At 38.3% G+C, this 24799-nt stretch overlaps 1 protein-coding gene across 1 annotated transcript; it reads right to left on the bottom strand.

Annotated features, from left to right (window-relative positions):
- Positions 1-695: 695 nt before the first annotated feature.
- Positions 696-24591, bottom strand: prim2 (DNA primase subunit 2). Its single transcript, XM_006800751.3, has 14 exons — positions 24500-24591; positions 23521-23670; positions 23277-23389; positions 22613-22707; positions 22391-22511; positions 21550-21645; positions 20403-20540; positions 16051-16118; positions 15272-15344; positions 14926-15111; positions 8152-8278; positions 7878-7960; positions 5101-5169; positions 696-2900 (listed from the first exon to the last, which is right to left on the bottom strand). The coding sequence occupies exons 2-14, from the start codon at positions 23663-23665 to the stop codon at positions 2673-2675; spliced, it is 1542 nt and encodes a 513-aa protein (XP_006800814.1). The 5' UTR covers positions 23666-23670; positions 24500-24591; the 3' UTR covers positions 696-2672.
- Positions 24592-24799: the final 208 nt, after the last annotated feature.

The raw sequence follows: 24799 nt of genomic DNA, 5'->3' as shown, positions 1-24799 counted from the left end.
GTTTTACATAATGAACCACAACTTTGACAAAACAGTCTTTAGTTCTTTTAAATTGAGTTTAAAGAGTTCACTCAGTAGCTGTTTTTCTTTCGTAGCTCTAACTCACATTTCATGGTCTTGTGGAAATGGTTATGCAGTCAAAGCAGCGACTGAGTGCATGATGAACCTTCCAATTCCATTTTTTAAAGACATTTTTTTATATTTTTTCCACTATAAAGAAAGAGAAAAAAAAAAAAGCAGCATCAAGTACATGACTTTAAACTCACCAAACTAAAAATCCATCCATCAATCACCTGCTTAACTGGGAGTGAGGGGACCTCCAGCTTATCCAGCTGTCACTGGAGCTAGGCAGAGTAAACCCTGGAGAGGTTTCCAGACTATCGCAGGCCTTCACCTCAAGATTTCACTAATTTAACCTGCAACAGGCTTCTTTTCTAGAAAAGCTCAAACTTTTTAGATTGAAGAAAAAAAACCCAAGGACGCTGGCTCATTTAAAAAGAACTAAACATTGCCAAATCCTCCCACTGAAAAGCTAACACTCCGTAATGACTGCAAACCATTTATTAGATCTGAAATAAGGACTGAGACAGTTATCAAATACATTTTGCTAATTTTAATACAGCTCAAGGGTGAGATGTACAAGTATGCATTATTAGATGCTATCTAATCCTTAAAAAGAAATAAACTATGTGCACGCAAATCTCCAAATTAACCAGAGCTGCCTCTGGTGAGGCGTACTGAATAACAAATGACACTGCTGCAAATTTAGTCCCCTGGGTAAAATTATGCTGCATTAGGACAAAAAGATACATCATGCGCTGAGCAGAAACGAACAATAGAGTCAGAGAAGTAATCATTACCACTGATGAATAACCTTTTGATTCGCTGTGGTGCTCTTTCACATCCCAACAAATAACAATTGAGTATTTTTTATGTTTTCTGTAACTGGCTCATAGTTGAAGCTTAAGGTGCCTCTTTAAATTTTTTAAGTGTTAGTCAATATTATTTGCCTGTGCATGGAAAACAGATGAACTTGGGGATTTTCCAGATTGCAGTGCATTCACAAAGCTGCAGTAAAGGCATGGACGTCACTTTCCATATGAGGCTTCTGAAACAAATGCTGCGATTACGTCTTGGATTATGTTTCTCACCCTTTGCGTAATGCACCATCCCCACAGCACACCCCTGGTCCATGTAATGACTACAGGAAGAGAACAAATCACACAACGAAAGCAAGTTCATGACTAATGATTGTAAATCCATTTGAAGGAGATAAACACAGTCCTAGTCAACTGCCTGCCCACAGTCTAAGAAAGTGCCAGCTTTGTCAGATGTAGTCATGCTCCACCAAATATTAAACATCAAGGGTCTCTTGCTGACAGCAGCCCGGCTGTGCACTGTTATCCAGTTGCCTTATTACACTGAATAAATCCTCTCCATGTCAAGCACCATGCTTGGATTTTAAGACCTAATTTAATTCCAGCCATGTGCAGCTCGGCCGCTCTGATGTTTAAAGTGAGAGACACTGATGCAGGATGCTTTGCATATGCCAGAGGAAGTCGTGAAACAGAAATGTGCATTAATGGTACAAATTATTATGTTTTTGGTCATCATCAGGGACATGTGGCTTAAATTCATCTATGATTAAATTACAGATTGAGGTTTCCACAAAATGACCCAAATGTTTCCTCCAGCCTCCTGAAAAATGCATTTACATTCACAAACTAACACTGCTGTCCCTCTAATTGGATCCAAAGTTAGCAGTCTGGTAAAGTGCATAGTATGAGGGGAGATAAGAGCACAAAACTGTACCTCCTAAAGAACCGAGATTGGAGCAGTCTGTGTTGCTAATTCCACAGCAGCACAAAAAGGTTAGACTTTTAGACAGCCACCTTTTTATTTTTTAAACAAATTATTGAACTGAGGCTCAAGAGGAAGGTGAGGAAATATCTCTTGACCACGTATGCTTTGAATAAATTGCATTGTGCACTAGGAGGCAATATTCCAAGGCAGCATAATACAAGTGTGGAAATTGTTTATTTTCATCCGCCCTCCTGCCACCATTCATCCATACTGCTGCCAGCAAATACAATGACATTGTTTTTGAGACAGCTGGGAAATGTTCTAGTCATCACCCCCCCAAACCATGTCTCTGCCAAAATACTGTGCACTGAGAATATAAGCCATCTGAGTTCAGACCAGTGTAAAAACAAAGAAGGAAAACAAACCAAGAGAGCAGTTTTAACGCATGGTTAGGCAGAAATAAATGCAGGATCACGGACATGTGAGCAAAGAATATCATACAGCGGGGAAAAAAGAAACGTCTGTGTGAATTTTTGAAAGGTTGAATCAAAACCTGCAATAAAGAAAATAGAAAAAAAAATTTTTAGACAATAAAATACAAAAGCTTACTGTCTCAATTATAGATTTTTTTAATGTTATTTTTGGTCATAATATTTCTATTTTTCCTTTCCATGAGCACTGTGGTGCACTCCTTTAATTTTCTTCACTTTTTCTCCCAAAGTCTGCTAAGCTGGAATTAAAAGACTGAAAGACAAATTTTCAACTTTAATACTTAATACAACAGTTTAGGGAATTTGTAAGATTCAGCAGAATTCGGAGCATGTCCAGACATACAGAATTATTTGTATGTGTATTTAAAAATTTGAGAATCAGGCCTCTTGAAAGAAAGATTCCAAATCTTCTGTCATCTCGGCCAAATGTTGGGAGGTGTTTGCCGCCACCTCTTGAGTTGCGGCTGATCCTTTGGAGGCGGAGTTTTCCTGTGACCTCTGCGGAGCATCCATCTCTCTCTTTATGTCCTTGCCTCCACCCAGAAGTTTCTGGCTCTCCAGAAAGTACTGGTTGGGGTGATTGAGTGAGAAAGATGAGTCTTCAATCTGTTAACAAAAAAAAGAGAAACCACAGGAGAAGGAAGGTCAGGAGACAGTAAGAATAGCAGGTTTAGTTTTCACAAAAGTGGCAGGTTGCTAGCACAATGATTGACTGATTCAATAAATTGTCACCTTTTATAAGACGGTCATTTAGCATCTCCGTCAGTAAGGGGGATGTGCAATGGTTTACTAATTTACTAACGATTTACTAATGAGGACAGGAGGCTTTCACAGTCACATTAGTGCGCAAAGTCACTTGCTAACTATTCTATCGGAGCACAGTGAAAAGATGAAATGGCCTTTCAGGAAATAAAAATGTCAAAATCATTCATGATGAGTAAAAAAAACCCATTAATCAATTAGTGGATGGAATACAAATTCTCTTTCTGTGACCTTTTCTGTGATTTTTTTAAATAATTAGGTAATTTGATTGATGTTTTCAAAACATTTCATTGTGGAAAAAGTAAATGATTTAAAATACCCGAACAGCGTGTCAGCATCTTCAGTTACCAAGGAGATATTTCACTGGCTATTCGTACCTATTGAACCACTAGAGTACCGGCCTTCCTTTTAATAGTATTTTAAGGTATCTGCAAGTAGACCTAAATGGTAGTCCGTCAGCTCCTAACATTTTTTTTTGAGCTGTTGGGATGATAAAAATTAAAAATGTGCATTCAGTCTGTATAGTGCCATGTGAGGCAAATAAATTTATTTTACACATGACTGCAAAACATGCTGTTTGTTATTTTATTATTTGTTTGCCTGGAGAAAATAAATGTACATGTAATGACTTTAACTAAACGAGTGACCAACAAATTCTAAATGAAAAACAATAAACAACCCAAGTAGCCCCGGGAATATTCCCCACAAAGGAACATCAGAGCAGATGTTCAACACCAGCACAGTTTATATCAGTGAACCAAATTTTGTTGCACTACTTAATTATATGGATAATAATGACAGCAAAGATATATTTTACCAGTAGTAACTGTTTCAGTTGGTAAGATTTTCAATATGTAAAAATCTTCCTATTATGAGCAGCAAAAAGATAAGGCACAAAATAGACTAAGTAAGCCAATCTTTAGCAAATTCGAGTAAATCAGAATTCTAATATATATTGAAATAAAAATAATTGACATTATTTTTGAAAAAGAAGATATGCATGTAAAGTCCTAGAAATCTACAGATTTAAGATTGACATGTAACATGATAAACACAGGCTAATGGAGCTATGGTTTAAATTAAGACCATGTTGAATTGTACTACTAGATGTACTATTAATGTACTCAGCAATACACACAGGGATTTACTGCCCAAACCCAGCAGACCACTGTTTCGTTTATACTGCTTTAGTAGAGTGAAGAGATATAAATCACTGACAGAAAGACTGAATTTTAAAAATCTATCTAAATTCATGTAGTGTACATTTTTATACATTGAGTCCATTTAAATAAGGATAGGAACTTGTAATAACACTAAATCTTTACCTTACTAAAAGTGCCCTATCAGCATTAATTGTAGTGATGCCTTCCTTTTGAAACTGAACACAGTCACCTGTTGGTTTGTGAGCTAGTGGTTTTAGGCCTCATGTGAGGCCTGGATCTTCTCATTACGCACTGAATCAAATGTCAAACATGAAGTCGCCACATCCTGACTCATACCTTGCTGTTAATGTTAGTATAATATAAGTATATGTAAAGATGTGCTTAAGAGGATAAACTCAGTATTAAAGTGTTTATTAAGGTAGGATTAGATGTAAAGTTTGACTTGTTCCTGAAGCCAGAGGTGTTGCCCCCTGCTGGTCATTAGAATGAATGAACTGACCTCTACTGTCCATTCACACTACACCAGAAGCTGTGTAAATGCAGTGCATCCATGTGTGCAAACTCCAGCTGAATGACCTGAACAATCTGCACTAACAAGAAAATGTGTTGTCACTTTCAGTCCTAGCTGTACTGACTGAACAGGATGATGACTCACGCACATAAAACAGCTTAAATTAAATAAGCATCCACAGGGGGGCAAAATAGATTGGAATGCTATAATAAACCTATGAAAATTAAGCGGCTGTGACAGACTGCTAATGATGGATGGGATGACAGTTTTGGGTCTCTCCTGAGCCTTCATGCATGAGATGCAAGGACCAAACCCCTGCCTCTGACACAGGTACCCCTGCTTACTCCCTGCATCAAATGACTCCACTTACATTGTGTGTCAGCTCAAAGTATTTCTGGCATGCCAGCTGGTAGTGCATTCCTTTAACCAGCTCCAGGATCTGCAACAAAAGGCACAGTTCACAAAAATTAAGGTTAAACTTCTACACCTTAGATACTGATACAGCAACTCTACAGAGAATACTGTTGCCAATTTTTGCTTCTCCTCTATTTAAAATGACTTTATACTTCTTTTTTTTTTTAGTAAATCATCATGACAGAAGTGAATACATCCTTCAAAAAATCTCTTCAAACCTAATAAAAACAGATCACATACATATTTAGGCTAATCTAAATATTCATGCCTTGGGTCAGCTCTTTGGAGAATAACCAGTGGCAATGATTACAGATCTCAATTTTGGTTTTTTCTTTATTTTTTTGCCTTCTGAAGCTCTACAAAGCGGAAAAGGGAGAGGGTGAACACCCAGCCTGCAGCCCAACTTTTTACTGGGTCACATAAGAACGGCAACGTTCTGGTAATAAAGCCACTGTAGTGTGCAGTGAGACTGCATACTCGGGGTGAGTGACCTGCTGAAAAAAGAAAAATCCCAAGTTATCAGTACTCACTAAGAGAGAGACACTTCTGAGGAGTCTGCCTGAAATTAGTTCCTTCATTATTCCCCAGATTCCTGAAGGCTGCCTCCAGCATGAAACTGCCACCAGAATGCTAAACACTGAGGCTGGGGTTAGATCAGTGTCGAGCTACGTACCGTTTCAGTCAGACTTTGCCGTTTTTATCAGAGCTTTAGTTTGCTTAGTGCAGTGGTTCCCAAACTTTTTTTGCTGGGCCCCCCTTGTTTTACAAGAAAAATGTTCGTGCCCCCCCTCGCGCGCGCGCACGAACACATCCTCCAACCACACACACCCATATTTTGCTCCATTGCAGTTTATTTCACACCTCAAACATTTAGTAAACAATTAAGCAAATACAAGTAATCTGCAATAAATGACAGGTAGTAAGAAAATAAACTACTAAGTATTTTACGCTACGTCCACACCTACACGGGTATTTTTGAAAACGCAGCTGTTTCGTCCACACGTAAACGGCGTTTCGAATCACCGAGAACTGAGATTTTTTAAAACTCCTTTTTTGCGTTTACGTGTGGACGAGGAATACAGAGTTCCTCACTCAACGTCAAAGGTATGTGCCTTTTTTCACGTCACGCTGCGCGCCACATTATTGTTTACATGAGATGAATTGCAGAATGGCAGATAGAGACGAAATACTGTTAATCTGACTATCTGCAGGTTTTACAGGCTTACACATACACACAGTTACTGTCCCTCCATTTAGAAAGGCAGAGGCGTCACGGTGTAATTATTTTACATGTAGTTGTTTTTTTTCCCTGTGTAATAATATTCAACATTGCTATCAATACATTTTTCAAAATAATCCCTATGCAAAATGGTTTCAAAAACATAAACAACTGTTGGATACTGTTTGTCTGTGATTTGAACCGGAGGAACAAATTGTGGCAGGATCAGCCTGATGTTATTTGTATCCCGCTGTAACTTTACTGTATAAAGAGCAAACATCTCCAAAATGTCAGGAGTAGTTAGTCATTACAACAAATGTTTGTGAACTACAAATCAAGAATGTGGGATACTCTTTGTCCGTGATTTAAACAGCCCAGCGCTGCTCCCAACGAAGGGAAAACCAATCCTGCAGGGAGACCTACCTCGGCACTTGTGCAGGTGAAGCCAAAGGGAAGACATGCTTCACCATATTTTCTAGTCTTTGGCTTAGAAGTTGGTTTGGAAACATATTCAGCTATGCTTCATCTCCTGCTTTGCGTTTGTGTGGGCGCCCGTGCTAGCAGTGTCCAAGCGTTGTTTTTTTTTTTTTTCCCCCTTTTCATGCCGCGCCCCCCCTGCAATGGCTCTGCGCCCCCCCTAGGGGGCGGGCCCCACACTTTGGGAACGTCTGGCTTAGTGGAATATGAGGAGCATTTGCTAAAATGCACACAAACGATGGATAATAAAGGAAAAATGCAAGCTGTGTTATGATGGTAAAGCTTTTATTTTGTGAGGTTTATTTCTGAAGATTCCTCTGGGATTATAGAACAACGTCTTAGATTCACAAGACAATTTGTGATACTATTACAGCCTTAGTTATCTTTACCTTTTTGGTCTCTCAGAAATAAATCTCTTTTATATTCACAAAACCTCATGTGTGAATATATACCCAAACGTCTCTACAAATGCTGCACAGATTGCCATAAATTATTGACTTGTATATTAGTTTTTCACCTTTTTTGTAAGCAATCTGCACACCATCTCCCCGCTGAAAGGGTTCAGCAATTTTTAGAAGACTATTTATTATCATTAAAGCTGTACCACATGGCATTAGCTTGTCCCGATCACATGTGTGACAAAAAAGGTGATAATGTAGGTACGGTCAAGTGATTAAAGCCCAGAGACCAGTCCAAGACCATATATATATATATATATATATATATATATATATATATATATATATATATATATATATATATATATATATATATATATATATATATATATATACATACATACTGCAAGGGGCATTTACGATATTTAAGACTGCCATTGGCTACTGCCATGAGTACTATTTGGTGGTTTCTAAATTATTTCTTTGACACTTTTTATAAATCCAATAACATTGCTGGCTGAGTTTTGTGAGACTGAAGAAGAAACATAACCCACATGCCGTCTCCAGTCAGAGAAGGGAACTGTGGCTAGAGGGCTGTTCAACCATTTGACAAACCGACTGTGGACAGATGGCACCCACCTGATTGATTCCACTGGGAGACACTTTGTACACTTGAAGCTTCTGCTTCAGCAGCTCCGGGTCGCTGTGACGGAATGGACATCCTACAAAGATAAGACGGGATTTTATTTAAAGGGAAAAAATGCAAATAAAGAATTTCAACAGTTGGAAGAAAATAAAGGAGCATGAAAGCACATTAAACTATAACTGCAGATTTGCACAGATTTAGCGAACACATAGCAAAATGTGTTACTGTTTCCAAGCCAACCACTTCTTCCAACAGCCGTCGACTCACCATGATGGTCTCCTTGGCTGGGTGGGTTTGATAAAATCACCTTCATGCAACTGTAGGGGGTGTAGTCTGTTCGCTTTCCTTCTTTGCCAAACATGTGGCGGATGCTGTAGGCATATGCTTTGTCAAACTACAGAAAGGGAGAGAAGGAGAGAGGAAGCGAAAGGCATTAGTGAGGATGGGAGTGTAAGAGGGACAAGGTAAGGGTGAAAAGAGTCATTGTCATACATCATGTCAGTTTTGACAGGGTGTTTTCCTCAATGAAATATAGAGCTATTAGAGAGAACCTGCTGTAGAGGTGTCGCCACACTCGAGATAGTTGAACCACGGATGCTGTAATATGGCCATCTTTCTCAGAACCTTTGCCCACTGCCCTGTAGAAGGACTCAATTCAATATGAAGTAGATTTTAAATTCAACAAAACAAGGCCCCAGAACACAGTTTAATGTGCACAGCACTTTTGTAATCCTCAGTGTGCAGCTCACATTCAGATGAGCAGTTCAATCCCCTAAACTGCTCTAATGAGTTTACTGAAAGTAAAGCAAACATTTTATATTTCAATACAGCAGTTGTTTGTGTGAATGTCTGCCGTTGCCGTTCATTGTATAACAGGAGTTTTGGATTCAACCTATTGAAGGTGGCATGCTCAACATGCCAGTCGTTTTAGCTTTGACCTGCCCAGAGTGGTACCCTGCCTTTCGCTCAGTGACAGCTGGGACAGGCTCTGGCCCCCTATGATTCCAAACTGGAAAGCAAATTAAGAAAATTGATGATATTATGGGATGGATATGCTGAATACATGGACTGTAATTACTACTTTTTATATTTTATAGACTTAAAAAAAATAGTGATAGATTTCTTGACAATGAAAAGGATCGTGTTTTTTGCCCTGCATAAACATGAATATTTTCATTTATACTACAGCTTTGCATTAGTACTAACCATCAAGTGTACAGTCATACTGAATTTACACTCAGATAAAGCCAGGTCTTGTTATATCTTATTCAACAGTTCAACGGCTTAAAGGCAGCAGAACTATGCAAATCCTGGTTTGATATCTTGAAAACCCTTTACCTGATCTGCTCTAAAAGTAGGAGATCAAAGTCAAGGACACACATGAACTGTATTGCAGACCTCTGAAATCCTTCTCATCATCTTCTAGCTGGTTATACTTTTTGATGGGGGTCATTTTACACAATCTTTGCAGTGAACTTTTTATTGCACAGTAATTCTGTGCAGTCATTAAAATGCATCACAGTGACCGTGCCTTTAAAAATCAGACTGTAAAATACAGGGAGCGTGCTCTGACAGTGACAGAACACAATCAACATGACTGCACCCATCATAACACATCAATGTTGCAATAAAACCCTGCAAACTTACTAATGTGCCAAGCTGCAGTGGCAATTTAAAAACTTGTAAAACCTTCTTTAAGTACGATAAATCAAACAATAAATATAAGAGGTCTTTTCCTGATTTAAGACTCCCTTACTCTATTAAAACAAAGCACAGGAACTCCACAAGTGTTACAGCATATTCAAGATGTTACCTGGAATTTAAAAAACAATCATTTCTAAGCTAAAAGTGACACAAAGCCTCAAAAACCATACTAAACAGTCATTTGTCCCAGCAGAGCTGAGGTAAAGCACAACCTGGCGTGTGAATGAAACCCCTCTAAATGTGGTTTTTTATGTTTTTGTTTTGCCTCAACCTACACTTCAGATAATCCTGGATATACCCGAATACAGCTGACCCCCAAACTGAGCAAATTTACAAAAGATGCGTTCAATGGAGTTGAGCCAAAGCTGCTCTTATGCATATCTTGGCTCATGGGACAACATCACTTTAACATCCCCCCACACTCTGCAGCACATTCACAAAATTCTGAATTAGGTCACAATCAAAAGGGATTACTTAAGAGTGAGTGAGAGAGTGAGAGTGAGAGTGAGAGTGTGTGTGTGTGTGTGTGTGTGTGTGTGTGTGTGTGTGTGTGTGTGTGTGTGTGTGTGTGTGTGAACTTGGCATGGCTTCTAAGGCTCAGCCCATAGTGACTGATGTGCTTATAGCTCCAATCCCTCTCATGTTAAATACCATTATAATACATTCCCCTTTCAATCTGCACAACGGGCCTTTTCACACCAAAAAACAACAACATAAAGGTGAGTGACTATAAAATGCAGGAGCAGCACACGAGTTAAGTAGTTCGATGTGGCAGAAAAGAAGACATTAATCGCTTTTTAAAAAGGTCATTCACACAAAATTACCATTTAATTAAATGGCAAAAAAATTAGAGCAGCAAAGTCACTGAAACACAAAATCTGTAACTCATGAAACAGCTTAAATTAAATTGGAGGACTTAAAAAAACTTAAAAAACAAACAAACAAACAAAAAACATTACTGTGACAGCTAGAATTTTAAGGAATTTTTAATTTTAGCCTATTTCGACATGTCAAACTAGGAAAACTGTGTGTGTGTGTGTGTGTTTGGAGGGGGTTGCATTGGTTTCTTCAGCTTCAGAGTCCTGGTGTTGCTGTCTCACTGTCAAAAGTGTCATGGCTGACCGTTCTGCCTTAAAAGCACAGGGCTACAATGTTATTAGCAACACCTGTGTCATATCTGCCATCCCATGTCATAACTTTTGCACTAGGTGCCTATTATAGCTTCACCAATACAGAATTTGACATCACTGCCAAGACACACGGGCTGTTATTCTTTGCTGACAGATCCCATAAATTTAAATTTTGAAGAATTGTGACCAAAATATTGCCACTGGGTAGCTTTTAAACTCAGCATGAGCAGTAAAAATAAAGGAAACTCTCGGACTATCTGGCTTTTAAACATTATATATCACATATGTGATTTACTGGCAAATATTCTGTTAATTTGGGTCTGGAATTGAGTTTTTCAAGCTGCTGAAATAGTGGTCCAAGAGGAGAAAAGACACAAAAATTCTAATTCATTTCTACATCCTGATGCTACTAATGAGTTGAATGTTGTTAAAGAAAGAAAGACAGACAGACAGACAGACAAAAATCATCTCAGGATTTATTTAATGTGGGGTAGCAACAAAGAAGCGTGGGGCTCCTTTTAAATTATACTGAAAATACTAGAGATAAAAATAGCAAGGTGCACATTTGTAACACATCTCCAAAAGCAGTTAATATGACGTGTCATCTAATGACTCATTTGTTCAACCTACATTATGAAAGAATGTGTCAGTTAGTGGAAGTTAATTAACCTTAAGTTAACATTTGAAAAACAAGTAGTTTAAAAGCAGGCCAACCCCCTCAAGGCAATGCAACACACTCAAATGTGGTACAAATAGACACTCCTCCAAATGAATTGGCCAACTTCTGTAGCAAGAATAATGGATAGATCAAATTGATTTCATCAATTTTCTCTCCCCCTCTAGTCTAATATTACATTGCCTCTTCCTCCGGGCCTCCCTTTTGGCAATGCTGCCTCCCATCTTTTTCCTCTGTGCTTGTCGCATACTAATGAGCAAGCTTTGTGCAGCCTGCCACAAAGTGCAGTCCCTGACACAACACATACATCACTGAGAGAGCTGTGATCTGGTCAGCGTGATTCTGCTACCTCTGCTGTGGAAGAAGAGAAGAGCTTTGTGCACAGCTCCTTGCTCTGAGAACTTGTACACGGGACCAAAGCCACCTCTGTACAGGGTGCTAAAGAGGGCTGTGCTATACCATGGGGCTCTCACTGAGACTGCTTTACTGGGGTTAGTAAAGAGTTAGTAAATTAACAGCTTAAAAAAAGTGAATGGAATACCTTTGTGGCTCAAGTAAAATTCCTTTTTTAAATATCTGCATTCAAGAAAAAACAAACTCACTGAACTAAACTCTAAAATAGCTATCCTGACATCAATCATGGTTTGCATTAGTGCAAAACTATTTCTGAGTGCTCCACAAATTATTCAGTGATATTTTTACTTTTCATCTCCTTAGTATGCATGCATCTGTATGTTCTCCAACCCAAATGATCCTACTTTAACTATCTTTTGGAGTGAATATCTATATTTGAAATGGCAGAGTACATCTTTTAATAACACTCCTATTAACCGTTCCCAGAACACAAACACTACATATTGCCAAAAAATATGCCTATTACAATTCCAATCAAATTTTATGTCCTAAACATGCAACTTTTTGTGGCTTTTATGGATTGCGATCATGCAATAAACAGCAGTGAACAACAGTTTTGTGTCTCTTCGATTAATATTAGACATTAGGGTTGCTAAAATTCATTAGCCTCCCATTGATCCCATGTACACCCTGCTTCTGCAAAGCTGGTCTTTCCCATGCAGCAAAAAGATTTGAGCCTTACAAATGACAAAGCACCTGCTTTCTGTGCAGCTACAACCATGTGCATCTTTGTGTATCCATTCTGGTCCGAATCCTGTAATCTGTTTCCTCATTACTCTTTCAACTGAGGCACCAGCAAGAAACAGGGGCTCAAGACAGTCCCACATGCTTGGACAAAACGTCTGGCTGATGCAAAACATGACCCAGACTGGAAAGAGCGCAGGCTACCTGGGGTGACATGACCAGGATGCCAGCCGTGTGATCTACTACTACAAATTAGTATTCAAAGACTACAGGGCTCTGGGATCAAGGCCCGTCCATAAGGACAACCACACCAGACTGCTACATCAGGTGTCTATTCAACTCAGCACAATCACTTCTTGGCACTTGCTGTGCAGTCTGTTAATACTGGATCTTTTGATGAGCACTCAAAGCTACAATCCACTTATGTGTGAGCTCTGCATGGATGTCAGCATTAGTCAGATCCACAGTATTTCTGCACATCTTATAAAATATAAATGATTTGATGACAGCAGGTAAAAACAGCTCATTCGCAAGTACTTTTGCAACTAACACAACGAACGTTTTCTCAACGCATCTTTTAATCTAGAACAAACGCACCAGGATTTAAAGGTTTCCAGACTTCAAGACAATGAAAGGTACCCATTTAAGAAAATAAAGCTGACAAATATTTTGGATTTTGCATGTCGAGTGGTGCATGTAATTAAAGTGAATAGAATTGCTGACTAATCAACTCTTAGATTAGGTTGGAACAGAGCAGCAAACAGTCATAAGGTGTAACAGTGAGTTCAGTGTGGAAGAGCAAAACACACTCAAAGATTTGGTTGAGTAAGGTATGCTTAACCCGATAAGTTTAGATCCCAACTTTAGGAGAGATTGTTTTCACATCTAATGAACATTAGAGTGCATCTTTTAGGAAACGTGATATCTCAAGAAATTCCCAAATGCCCACACTGTGGATGGAGCATTTTAAAACAAAAAGCCTACTCAAAAACCACAGGGCAGCCATATTTCACATCTAAGATAGCCCAGACAAGGTGAGGCATGTGAGGTTTCCAACATTCTGTAGTGCTTACTGTAAAGGCAACTAAAAAAGCAACTTGATACAACAAGAGAAATTAAGATGTTATTTTCTTGATAGATGATAAGGAAATGCTTTAACATTTATATGACCAGACTTTGAATCGATGTACGCGTGCCAGACCGATTCAGAGACATCCCATCTAACAAATGAGGTATGATCACAAAGTCCTGCAATGCTGCAAACCAAAAATACTTTGTGCGCTTTGATGCATAAAGGATCAAAGGGAAGGCTTGAACTGTGGTGAGTACAACACAAAGCGCTCGAAAATATGCTTGTTTTTTGACATCAACAACAAAGTCTCCACCTTTAAAGGCTGTTATTTTTCACACAGAGAGGAAATCCAGCATGCATGGCGAGTAAGTGTGTTCATATCGCTGGAAGCCAGAGGTGAATAAGAGGATGGCCTTCAAAGTGAATAGCAGCATAGTTTGTGCTTTTAATAAACCCACTAAACTTTCTGATCACACCTCCTAAAGTATCTGCAACTATGGTGAATGAACACGGGAAACAAAGATCCCCGGCCCTGTTAACATAACACAAACAACGCGATCATATCCAAACTTTTAGAGTCAAGTCAAAAAAATCTAAAAAATGAATAGTCTAATAAATTTATATAAAGCCTTACAAGACTAAAAAGCATGATTCATAGCTACTTAACTTCACAGCATGAAATTCTATTTGTTCTATCTGAGCTGGTCCATTATGTGGAGTCTCCTGTCACTTCTCTCTCTTACTCACATAAAGAGTGAGCGTTTTCTTCATGCAGAACAATTTTAATGTCTTTACTGTGTCTGTCTCCTACCGAGAGACATAATAACCCAACTCATAACCACTTCAGTTTTCATTAGCCTCATCAAAGCACTGAGTGCACCTAATGACACCAGTGAACTTTCCTTCAATCAATAAAGCTTTGATGGAACCACTTAATCTCCAATAAAAACAGCCCCACCCACTGAAGTGTTGAGCAGACCAGACCAAAAACCCTCAGTCTGAGAAATTCAGACATCACTGTATCACTATATTTTACTTAACTTCCAGCAACGTATGTACCATCATATGTTGTAAAAAAAAAACAAAAAAAACAAAAACAAGAATGTTTTGAAATGGGATCAAATTTAGTCTGTAAAATAAAATAAAAAAACTGTAGCCCATGTCATTTCTGGGGTGGATGAACAGTTACTGAGTGATGCCTGTATGTTATGTAACATTTTGTTGACAATGAACCAATCATGAATAGGATGGACTGAACCACCCTTCACCAGGAGAGCAGGTAGAAGGCATCTGTTGACATCTTGTTTTAAAGATACTCAGAAAATATTCATTTACAAAGCATTAAAATGTATCACCATTACCTTGTCTGCATCCACTTTGCCTCTTGTGAACTCCATTTTCCAGAACTGCAGTGCCTGCTCCAAAGACAGGCCGATACCTTTGAGGAAGAGACCGTATTGCATCCGACCTCCATGGCGGAGATGATGGTTTTCTCTAAGAGACTGGTGGAGCTGCCTCATACACAATGGGAATGACTTCCCTGAAAGCTGTAAGCAGGTAATTGTTAATGACAAACCTGAAGAAATGCCTTATATAATTTATATTTTTCTATAAGTACATAGCAATAAAGCCCTTCAATGCAAAAAGGCACCTTGAAGAATTTGCCATAGGAAGAAATTTCAAGAACAGATGTTTAAAGCTACTTACTGAATCAATCTGATCCAAGGAGATTTTCCCAACATTCTTCTGGATGCTGTAATCCTGTCCCACATAGGCATGACTAAAAGAAGAAAAACAATACATTATACATGTGTGTAGTTGTCAACGATCTGCTGATTCAATAACAGCAGAGCCTCAAACCTGTGCACCAGGAGCTTCATATCATAGCTTTGCTGGCTGAACAGCACCTGTAGATACTATAGTACTTTTGACCAGTCTATTCAGTGTTTACTGTTTGCCAGGAACTTAAAATAGAAAACTCAAATGATCTTTTTTAGATACATTCAGCAGATTTAAAAGTATTATACAAACACCCATAACAGCTTAAGATGACGTCTTCAATTGTCTTGCTTTGTCCAACCAAGACTACAAATAATAAAAAGAAGCCAAAATCAAAATATTTTCTATGAACTCAAAGATCTATACCGTTTATTCCCTTACCTTGTTCTTAAAACTGCGACTGTCTCTCTACCTTGTAATTACCCATGTGAACTAACACGACTACCATCCAATATTTTCTCCCAGAAAAGCAGCAGGCATGGTAGATAAAACAGTGAACAAGTTGTATATTTCTAGTAACCTTATGATGCTGAACACGCACTAAGGGGCAAAAAGTTTCCACAACATCTGGACTTTATTTAAAGGGCCAGTCTGGGTTAACTCAGACCAACCAAAGACACTTTGGTGCAGAAGATCAATTATGCTAGAAGTCTTTTTCATGGCCACACTGGCAAAACAGCAGCGATGTTATTCATCCTGCTTCTTACCTGAGGTGGTTAAGGAGAGGTTGGAGCCGTTCATCAGAATGCACTGCTGGTAGCGAGCGAGCTGTCAGCTGCAGGAGAGATGGGCATCACATGAGTAATGGCAAACAGTCTAGGTCAAAGTGTTATAACGGCCCAACGTTGCAGGTTAAGTGCACCTGATTCGTTTTAAACTATTTGCACTTTAAACTAGCGCACAGAATCTCGTAATTAAAGCTGTCTTTCTGGAGCGCCGTTATCCAAACAGATCAGAAACGTGTAAACAATTTAAACCAAAAGTTAAGTTCGCCACAGTATCTATCATTAAAGACCTTGATTATGTGTTGCTCAGTGTTTACAAATTTCCAACGAAAAAAAGAGAAAAGGAAATTGCTGGCTGTGCGATCAATCCTGCGACACCTATGAGAATCCACGACATTCAAAACAAATGACAAAAATCCTGATTTACTAAATGTATCCTTGCAGCCTCTTGTCAGCTTAGTGTGTCAGCGCCCTTAAGAGTGATAACGTTAATGCATCTCCACGCAACCTTGGCTTAAAAAACAGTAAGATGATTTTTCTGACTTCAGGTTGAGCAAATCATTTACGCAACACATTTTAACACCATCCTAAAACATGTGACAGCAACTGTCAGGCTATTCTTCACAACATCCTCCGACTTGCAGCTTTCGCATGCTGTCTCAGTCTAAAAACAGGCAGCTGTAGGCCTGAATTGTGTTTTTTTATTTTAAAAAAAAAAAAAAAAAAAAAAAAAAGAAACACCCCCTAAAGATCCATGTTCATCCCTCTGCAAAAAAAAAAAAGCTTTAGTCTAAATCCTGACTCTTGACTTTTAGTCAGTTCAAGGTCTGCCTTGAACCATGCACCAAAGACATTTTAAGATGCAGCATTCTGTTTGTTAAAATGAACAACAAACCAATAAATGGAGTCACATGGAGAGGCAGCTTTCCGTTTCATACCTTTTTAATGACACGTTCACTGTGATGTCCCCTTGCTGTCCCCAGCAAAGGAGAATAACCATTACAGTAACACACTGGCTCACTTACAAGAATACTAGTTTTGTTGAATTATTCCATTCCAGCAGTTAGTGGTCTGGATAATTACCTGAAAATTGGAGAATTGCAGAACCGAACAAAGTTGGTCTTTTTCATTTGAGCTTTATTTTTCTCTTCCAATTTCTAAGCTGGTCCTGCCTGATCAACTGTTGTATGTCAACAATAGTGCAAATGCAGTGACGTCCTGTACTATACCATCCACGCAAACGGGTTTCCCGACACCGGTTATACTACAACCTGAGAGGATTTCAGAATCATAGTTTCCCCTATGATTCTGAAAACCTCTCGCCTAAATGCTACACTTCTTTCTTTTTGAGAAAAGCACCAAATTGCTCTGCATTTATTCTCAGGTACATCTAAAACTACTCCCAGAAATCACAATCCAATCATTCTGGTTATCAAACAATTCATTTAGACAGAGGGGAGTTTTAGATAAGTAGTTCAAATTGCCAGAGAGCATTTTAGCTCAGTGGCTCGAAGAAGCCCACTCTTTGTCATGAGGACACATGAAGACGGTGAAAGTGGCTACTCTGTTACAGTGACAGACAACGTAACACAACCACATCACAAAAGCTGAAGTGTGCATTGAAATGATTTTCTCTTAGAACTGCTGCTCCTTTGTTTAAAATCAGCGCTCTAGTTTAAAAGACTACACGGAAGACTGATGTACAATTATAGAGGGGAAAACAATATGAAAGGTATGTACGGTAATGTCTGACACATATTTTGCAGGCACTGATAACATACTGTATGTGAAAAAAGCAAATGAAATAATCATGAAAGGTCTTTGAAGACAAATAAAAAGTGATTGGTGGGGTTTTTTTGGGTTTTTTTTAAACAGGTGCACTTTTGATAAACTCAAAGGTCGTCTTTGGCTGTGTTACAACATGTGGCTATACAAAGGAGTAATGTTGTCATGCAGAGTAAATGTATGTCTATCGTCTACTGGTTAATTAGGATGTGAGAACCTGGGTATTGATGTTTTGATGGGTGAATAAAGTGAACTCTGACCACCCGATGTGGATCTATACCAGGAAAAGAGCCAATTTTCAGCAAAGGGTGCCAAACTATAAAACACTGACCCCTCATATTGATCCAATATTTACTCCACCTTACTGTACCAATTAATGAGCAGAGTGTGGTCTACTTCAGACAACTTTGAGTTTCTTCCTACATTTTCAGCTTCTTATGCCAAAAATAAAGCGACGTCTTCTCTATAATTCTTTTAAACAGTGGCTTCTCCAATCTAGAAATATGTGTAATTCCTGTATCCACCGCTCTTACCACTCTATAACACAAAATGTAATTCACAAATACTGGTAATTGTAATGAAATAAAATATTGTTTTCTGTGTCTCAGTACAGAAAGTCATCTATTTCAAGATTTCTTGCCTAATTAACGTTGATTAATGTCTATTCATAAACCACAAACTGACACTGCCTTTAGTTGCTGCTCCTTGTGCCCATTTCGCCATCTGGACTACTCGCCACCATGGAGCTGAACTTGGGTTGTCTTCTCACATATATTATATATTTATTAAAAAAAGAGAAAAAAAGGCCTGGTTCCCAAAACATTGCATTTCAAGTCCCTCAGGACATTCTAAGCAATGCAAAAGCTTGGTGATACGGTGCCATCATAAACCCCCTTCAGCAGCCTTTAAAAAAAACATCATGCCTGCAGGGACAATAAGCACTTTCCTACTAGATGTCCCAAATCTTTCCTCCAGACATTTTCTGCCACATGTGCATACTTATTCCCCTCATTTGAACCCTGTGTTTCTACCATTTCCCTCGGGGCACTGAAAGCAACAATGGCAATTTAATAATTCTCCTTATGGAATCGGGGATTCTGCATGCACAAATGTCATGAAAATGGCCACTAGTGTAAAATAATATAAAGTGAAGGCGTGATGGAGTGAGTCACAAATAGGGCTGGGTATCGTCACTGATTTCTAGAATCGATTCGATCCACGATTTGATTCAATTCGATTCTATTTGAATCTGGGAAATTTTGCCTCAGACAGTCAGAAATATTATAATTCAGATCAGTACATTTACATATTTTTGTATCTATAAAAAGGAAGCTGACACTCGCAAGACTTTATCAAAAGTGTGAGCATCACAGCAGATGCCTTTGTGTCAAAGTAGCTGAAGATAAAACACAGAAAAACATGAAGGTGATTTTCTTGGCCTGGGATTTTATAAAAATATTCTGCAGTACATCAAAAACAAAAGAAAATCATTAATCAACTTATGAACATTACCTCTGAAGTTACAGCGGTTTTATTACAGACACAACTAAGCGTTTTGCATTTTGCATAATTTTAAAAAGTTTACATTTGTTCAGAAGCCTATTGAACAGCAGAAATTAGGTTTTCTTTTTGGAAGTAAGTAAAAGGGAAAAAAACAGCGGCCGACAGTGCTGTAAACAACGGTAGACTTGTGCGTAACAAGCAAGCGAATAATACAGAAAACAGATTTTTAGACGGGAAACTGTTCTTGAGGTATACAGAGAAAGCGAGAGAGAGAGAGAGAGCTGTGCATGACGTGTGATTTTATCGTGGTGGAAGCAAAACAGTAAAAGTCAGAGGGAATTCATGACGATGTTTTTGTGAAGCGTAGTTTGGATCTTCTTTTGCTGCTGGTTCGGTCAATATTGTTTGGAGAGAGATCAAACTAACAGCTTTAGAATCAACGCAAAAAGGGCGTAAACACAAAGTGGACCCGCCGAAACATCGGAATCAGCGAGCTGTCGGCTTTCAGCTCCGACCGTGTCCGTGCCGTCAGGTGAGAAAGGCGACATCTCACTAATTCTGATCCGTCGGAGGCTCCGAGCTTTGTGTTTACATGTTTGTGCAGAATCTGTGTACCTGCTCTCATGTACTGTTTTAACTGTTTGGTGGTTCTTGAAATTTTGTGAAATTTACTCTGAGATTCTGGCATTTCGGTCAAAATAAATTAATATTTAAAAAATCGATTCAGGATTTTAATGAATCGATATCACGTTATCCAAGCCAGAATCAATTTTAATCGATAAATCGATGATCAAAACCCACCCCTAGTCACAAAGGTGATGATTAAAGATGGTGTTGTACTGGAGGCAATAAAATGGGCCTACATGTTTACTGTAGTCTGAACAATACCGGAGTTTAAAGTATATGCAGATTTGGAGGTTTTAAAAAGCTCAGATTTAAGTTTGAACTCTTATGTTTAGGCTTAAAAAGCAACAAAATGCTGAGAATTCTCAATTGTGCTCCTCCATTATTGTGTTAACAAAACAAAAAAATAAAATTTCACTTACTGCAAGAGCTTTAGACAGCCTTGTGCGGAAATCATTGAGAACAATAGTGACAATATCCTGATGGGGAATGTACGCATAGCCTTGTTTGAGGTACACTTTCCTCAGTCGCACAAGATCCAGGGCATCTTGAAAAGGCACCTTTAAAACGTAATGACAGTTGGAGGAAGAAAAAAAAACAATTAAATCATTAATGTGTTCACAGTATAAAGGCCAGCCGTGTGTCCTTAGTAATTTGGCTGCTTAAATTGTGATCCAAGGATACAATTTAAGCTCAGCAAACCAAATGGGATGATTTACATTCTCCCAGTGACAATGATTGTCAGTAGCAAGGAAATTTAAATTAAACTCTAGCTTTTAAATTCTGTTAATAGAAAAACTGCATTTAATCCATTTGCATGTTAAATCATCATGAGTAGAGACCTGACTGACAGAACATAATCACAGCCTTGAAAAGATTTGCCTACTATGCACATCGGAATATACAACATAACGTCAATGCATTTCTTTAGTAAGAGTAAGATAAACACATGTGGCGTTGTAATTCTACGTTTGGAAAAGCTGGATTTTTTTCCATAATGTTGGTTTAAACTGCCCCGGGGAGAAATATTTGCTCATTTATTTCATATCGGTGATGATCTGTCTCTATCTGATGAGATACTGGCTCCCGGGGATGAGGGTTCATTAAATTTTTTTTTAAAAAAGTAGCGCTAAGCAGACAAATCAGAGTTTTACTCCAGTGTATAAAAGTACTCTCACACATGTAAGCATTACACAATAGATATGATGCAAATGAGAAAGCTTGAGGGGTAATTTGTCCAAGTCTAATACTGGACAAAAAGAAGGCGTTACTAGAATTCAAAACACAGGATCCAAGATGTTCTGCAAAGTCTGACCAACCTACCTTACACCATATATTATCATGCACTGTGCTATAACCTTTAATGATCGCTACTTCAAAAACTCTCCTGAATGACTCTTAACTATGCAGAAAGAGAAATCGAGCCATCACGACACATCAACCTAACAGGGCCACTGTCTAGATGTCTTGGAAGTTACATTCACTCTGTGGTGTGTTCGTGAATATAAACTATAACCTACACTATATATACGTCTCCCATCACTACATGCAAAGACATGAGCAGCTCACCTTGTAGAACTCGTGTTCCATCACCTTGATTCCACTGAAGCCAAAGCTGGAGTTTATAAGTTGATCCTTCAGCTCAATCTTCTCCTCACTGCTAATCTGAAAAGTTGTGAGATTTTATTGAGGAGTTGCATAAGCTGAACTGTTATATATGATGTTAATAAGCTTGTGGAAAACAAACATTGTTTAAAACAACAAAACAAAACAAAAACCTAAAGTTGGCTTTGCATCCTTGCTTACACCCCGCCACCACCATGTTATCCAAACCTACTGTAGTTCTTTCCTTTTGTGAGCCTAAAAGCAAAACAGAGACTAAGTACACTATATAATATATAGTGTAAAATATATATATATATTATATTTATGTTTTGGGATTTATTATTAAAAAAATAATACACACATATTTGAAATATAATTTTTTCACAATTAAATCTTTTACTGAATAGGGCCAACTTTTTAAAGATGAAAGATGTTATGATGATTGAACAGCTCCACCTAGTGAAAATACAACTGAACACCACTATGCTGTGTATAGAAACAACTTGCATGGATTTAGCCCCGTGTCCTCAACATACTCGGAGCCTGACATAGAAACAAAATCCAAGATATATTTTCTAAAATACATTATGGTGAAGAGGCACTTAAATGTAAGTAAGTCAGGTTTCAAGGTGATATATATATAAAAAAAAGACTAATTGTGTGTTTCTGAATAAGTCACTATTACAAAAAGACAGAAATTTCAAGTTCCCAGTTGGAATTTTTTTGGGGTAAGCATCCTCAACTTAAATTTCTAGAAAAAAAAAAATTGTGAAATGTGCCAAGTGTTTTCTTTAGGAAAGCTTACTGTGTCATAATGAAGATTATTCTTGTGAAGAAATGGCAGTTGTTGTTTTGGGTCCAAGTCATTAAAACGGAAGCGGAAAAGATCAACTTCCTGTTGTATAAACCAGCGCCTCAGATCTTCCCTTTGAGAGACAAATGGAAATAAACATTTATCTTTTGCAGCTAAACAACTTATATTCTGACCACATCTTCCAGTATTCCTAAATGGAGACTAAAGACTTACGTTTGGCAGTAGGCCAGTCTGAGAATGAAGTGGGAGATATGGTCTTTTCTTCGTTTTTCATATTCAGTTGGTCCACTTTGAGATTTCTTGTCATCCTTAAGAGTTAGAAAACAATTAGTGAATTTGAAAAAAAATTATCATGTACTAAAAGTCATGTTTATGGTAGCTGTACACTAACTGTACACTAACTTCCATTATCTCAGGCTCTTGTAATTCAGCATAGGGTCTTAAAATGTTAGTAAATGAGTTACGTTTTCAGCAACACCCAGCAGTGTCTCTTCTTTACTAATACAAATACATTTTATTGCTAAATCATGCTATTTCATCACTATTGCAAAGAGAATTTGATGGATCCTGCACAAGCTTAACTCCTCAAAGTCAATACTGCTTCAATACACATCGAGCTAAACACTGGTCTCACTCTAAAAGCTATGCCAGTTTATTAGATATGTCTCACTCACAAGGGGGGCACAAGCACCATGAAGTGCAGTGGGATATTACCCTAACCAAATCCAATCCCTGTGTTTTCATTAAAACACATAGCGGGTAAAAGTTTAAAAATAAATCTCTTTGTAATAAAGCTTTAGTTGAAGTTGTTGACAACACAATGCAATAACTGACTCATTAATACTGTTTAAAGGTGCACAATGGGAAACATACTCACAGCATCTGGTCTGTAAGGAAAGTTCAGAGTTTTAAGCTGACTCTCAAGTTTGCCTTTATACTGATCTGAAACCTTGACATGGCTCACGCCCAAGTTCTCCACAGTCTTCAACACTACAGTGGCATTAAAACAAACATTACAAACCACATGTCCTAAATAAAATGTATTACACAAGAGCAGAGAAAACAATGCTTACAGTGATTTTCATCATTTGATTTCACAAGTAGTATGAGACAAATCTTACACTTCAGTCGTTCCACAGCAAATGTTTCAAATTCAGAGAGAGAGATGTTTTCAAGAGGAGGCTGTCCATAAAACTGCAGGTGCTGCCCATAGAGCTCCGACTGAGGGTTAGTGCTAATCTTCTTTCTTCTGCCTCCAAACTGCATAGTGCCTGATGGTAAAAGAAATCAAGCATGTTTTAATGTACCACTTGCTAACAAGCTGGGTCCCAAACCTGCCATATCTGATGTAGTGAGCCATTGACCAAAGCGACATTCAATACAAATTCATGAAAATTAAGTAAGCTGTTCTTATTTCAAACGCATAACGCTTGATTTTGCCATTTTCTCTTTACTAGGAGTTGAATAAATAAAACACACTATTGTGGAGAAGACCCGAGCCACCATTTAAACGCTTATGACTAACAAACATTAAGAAATTCACTGAGCTTCTTTGATTTCAAACAGTAAAGGATGCTGCCATACAAAATCAGAACAAACGAATTACTGCACCGCATCTGCTATTAACCTTTAACCAGTCAGTGCAGAAGTGGCACCCGGTATCACTTAAAGCAAAACTTGGCAAACGGAGCTTCTCCTTGACTAATCTTCATCACAGTCTCTCAGCTATGGATTGAAGAGAAGAGTCGAAATGTTCCTGACATCTAGAAATCAGCCTCTGCAGACAAACTGAACTGACAGGGTGAAGTTATGTATGTTTTGTTATGTTACACTGGCTCAGCAGTCAGTAACTGTCGTTCATAAACTCAATTTCTACATTTAAGGCTAAATGTAGCCGCTAACAGAGACTATTTAGCTTAAGTTAACAATAGAGCTCATAGCAAGACGTTAAGGTAGTGAGAAACAATCCAACTTTGACGTTTGCTAGGTATCAGATTTGAGTTTAAACTGCGTTGAAAAGACCGAGCTCAAAAACAGCCCGAGAAACTTATTTCACGGTTGAGGAGCAACAAGAAGCATATAATACTGTCGTTACATTACCGATTAGATGACGCTTTTAGACTCCTAATAACGCAGTCCCGCCAAACAAAAGGGGCTGTTCAACAAACGCGGGTAAAAATATGACGTTGCATCCGACACCGGAAGAGAACGAAAGTTGTGAAGTGGTGTGTACTCGTTTTACTTTTCAGGACAGCCCGCCGCGTATCTCAAAATAACGATGACCTCCATGAAAAAACAGGCAAACAGTTTCTTTTGAAATACTATTACCCAAACTTGGCTTGAGCCAAGACAAGCCACTGCCGTTTCACACTATGTTTCCATTTCTGTTTTTTGGCGTTT

The sequence above is a fragment of the Neolamprologus brichardi genome, chromosome 13, assembly GCF_056152115.1.
Source record: "Neolamprologus brichardi isolate AB-2024 chromosome 13, ASM5615211v1, whole genome shotgun sequence".
NCBI classification, from domain to species: Eukaryota; Metazoa; Chordata; class Actinopteri; order Cichliformes; family Cichlidae; genus Neolamprologus; species Neolamprologus brichardi.
This window is presented reverse-complemented; position numbering and strand designations above follow the sequence as displayed.

Coding starts and splice junctions, on each gene's coding strand:
- prim2 (XM_006800751.3), bottom strand. CDS start 23,665: ATGCAGTTTGGAGGCAGAAGAAAGAAGATTAGCACTAACCCTCAGTCG. Junction 16,119..20,402: donor GGCTGTCTAAAGCTCTTGCA/GTAAGTGAAATT, acceptor TCTCTCCTGCAG/CTGACAGCTCGCTCGCTACC. Junction 15,345..16,050: donor CCTCTCCTTAACCACCTCAG/GTAAGAAGCAGG, acceptor TTCTTCTTTTAG/TCATGCCTATGTGGGACAGG.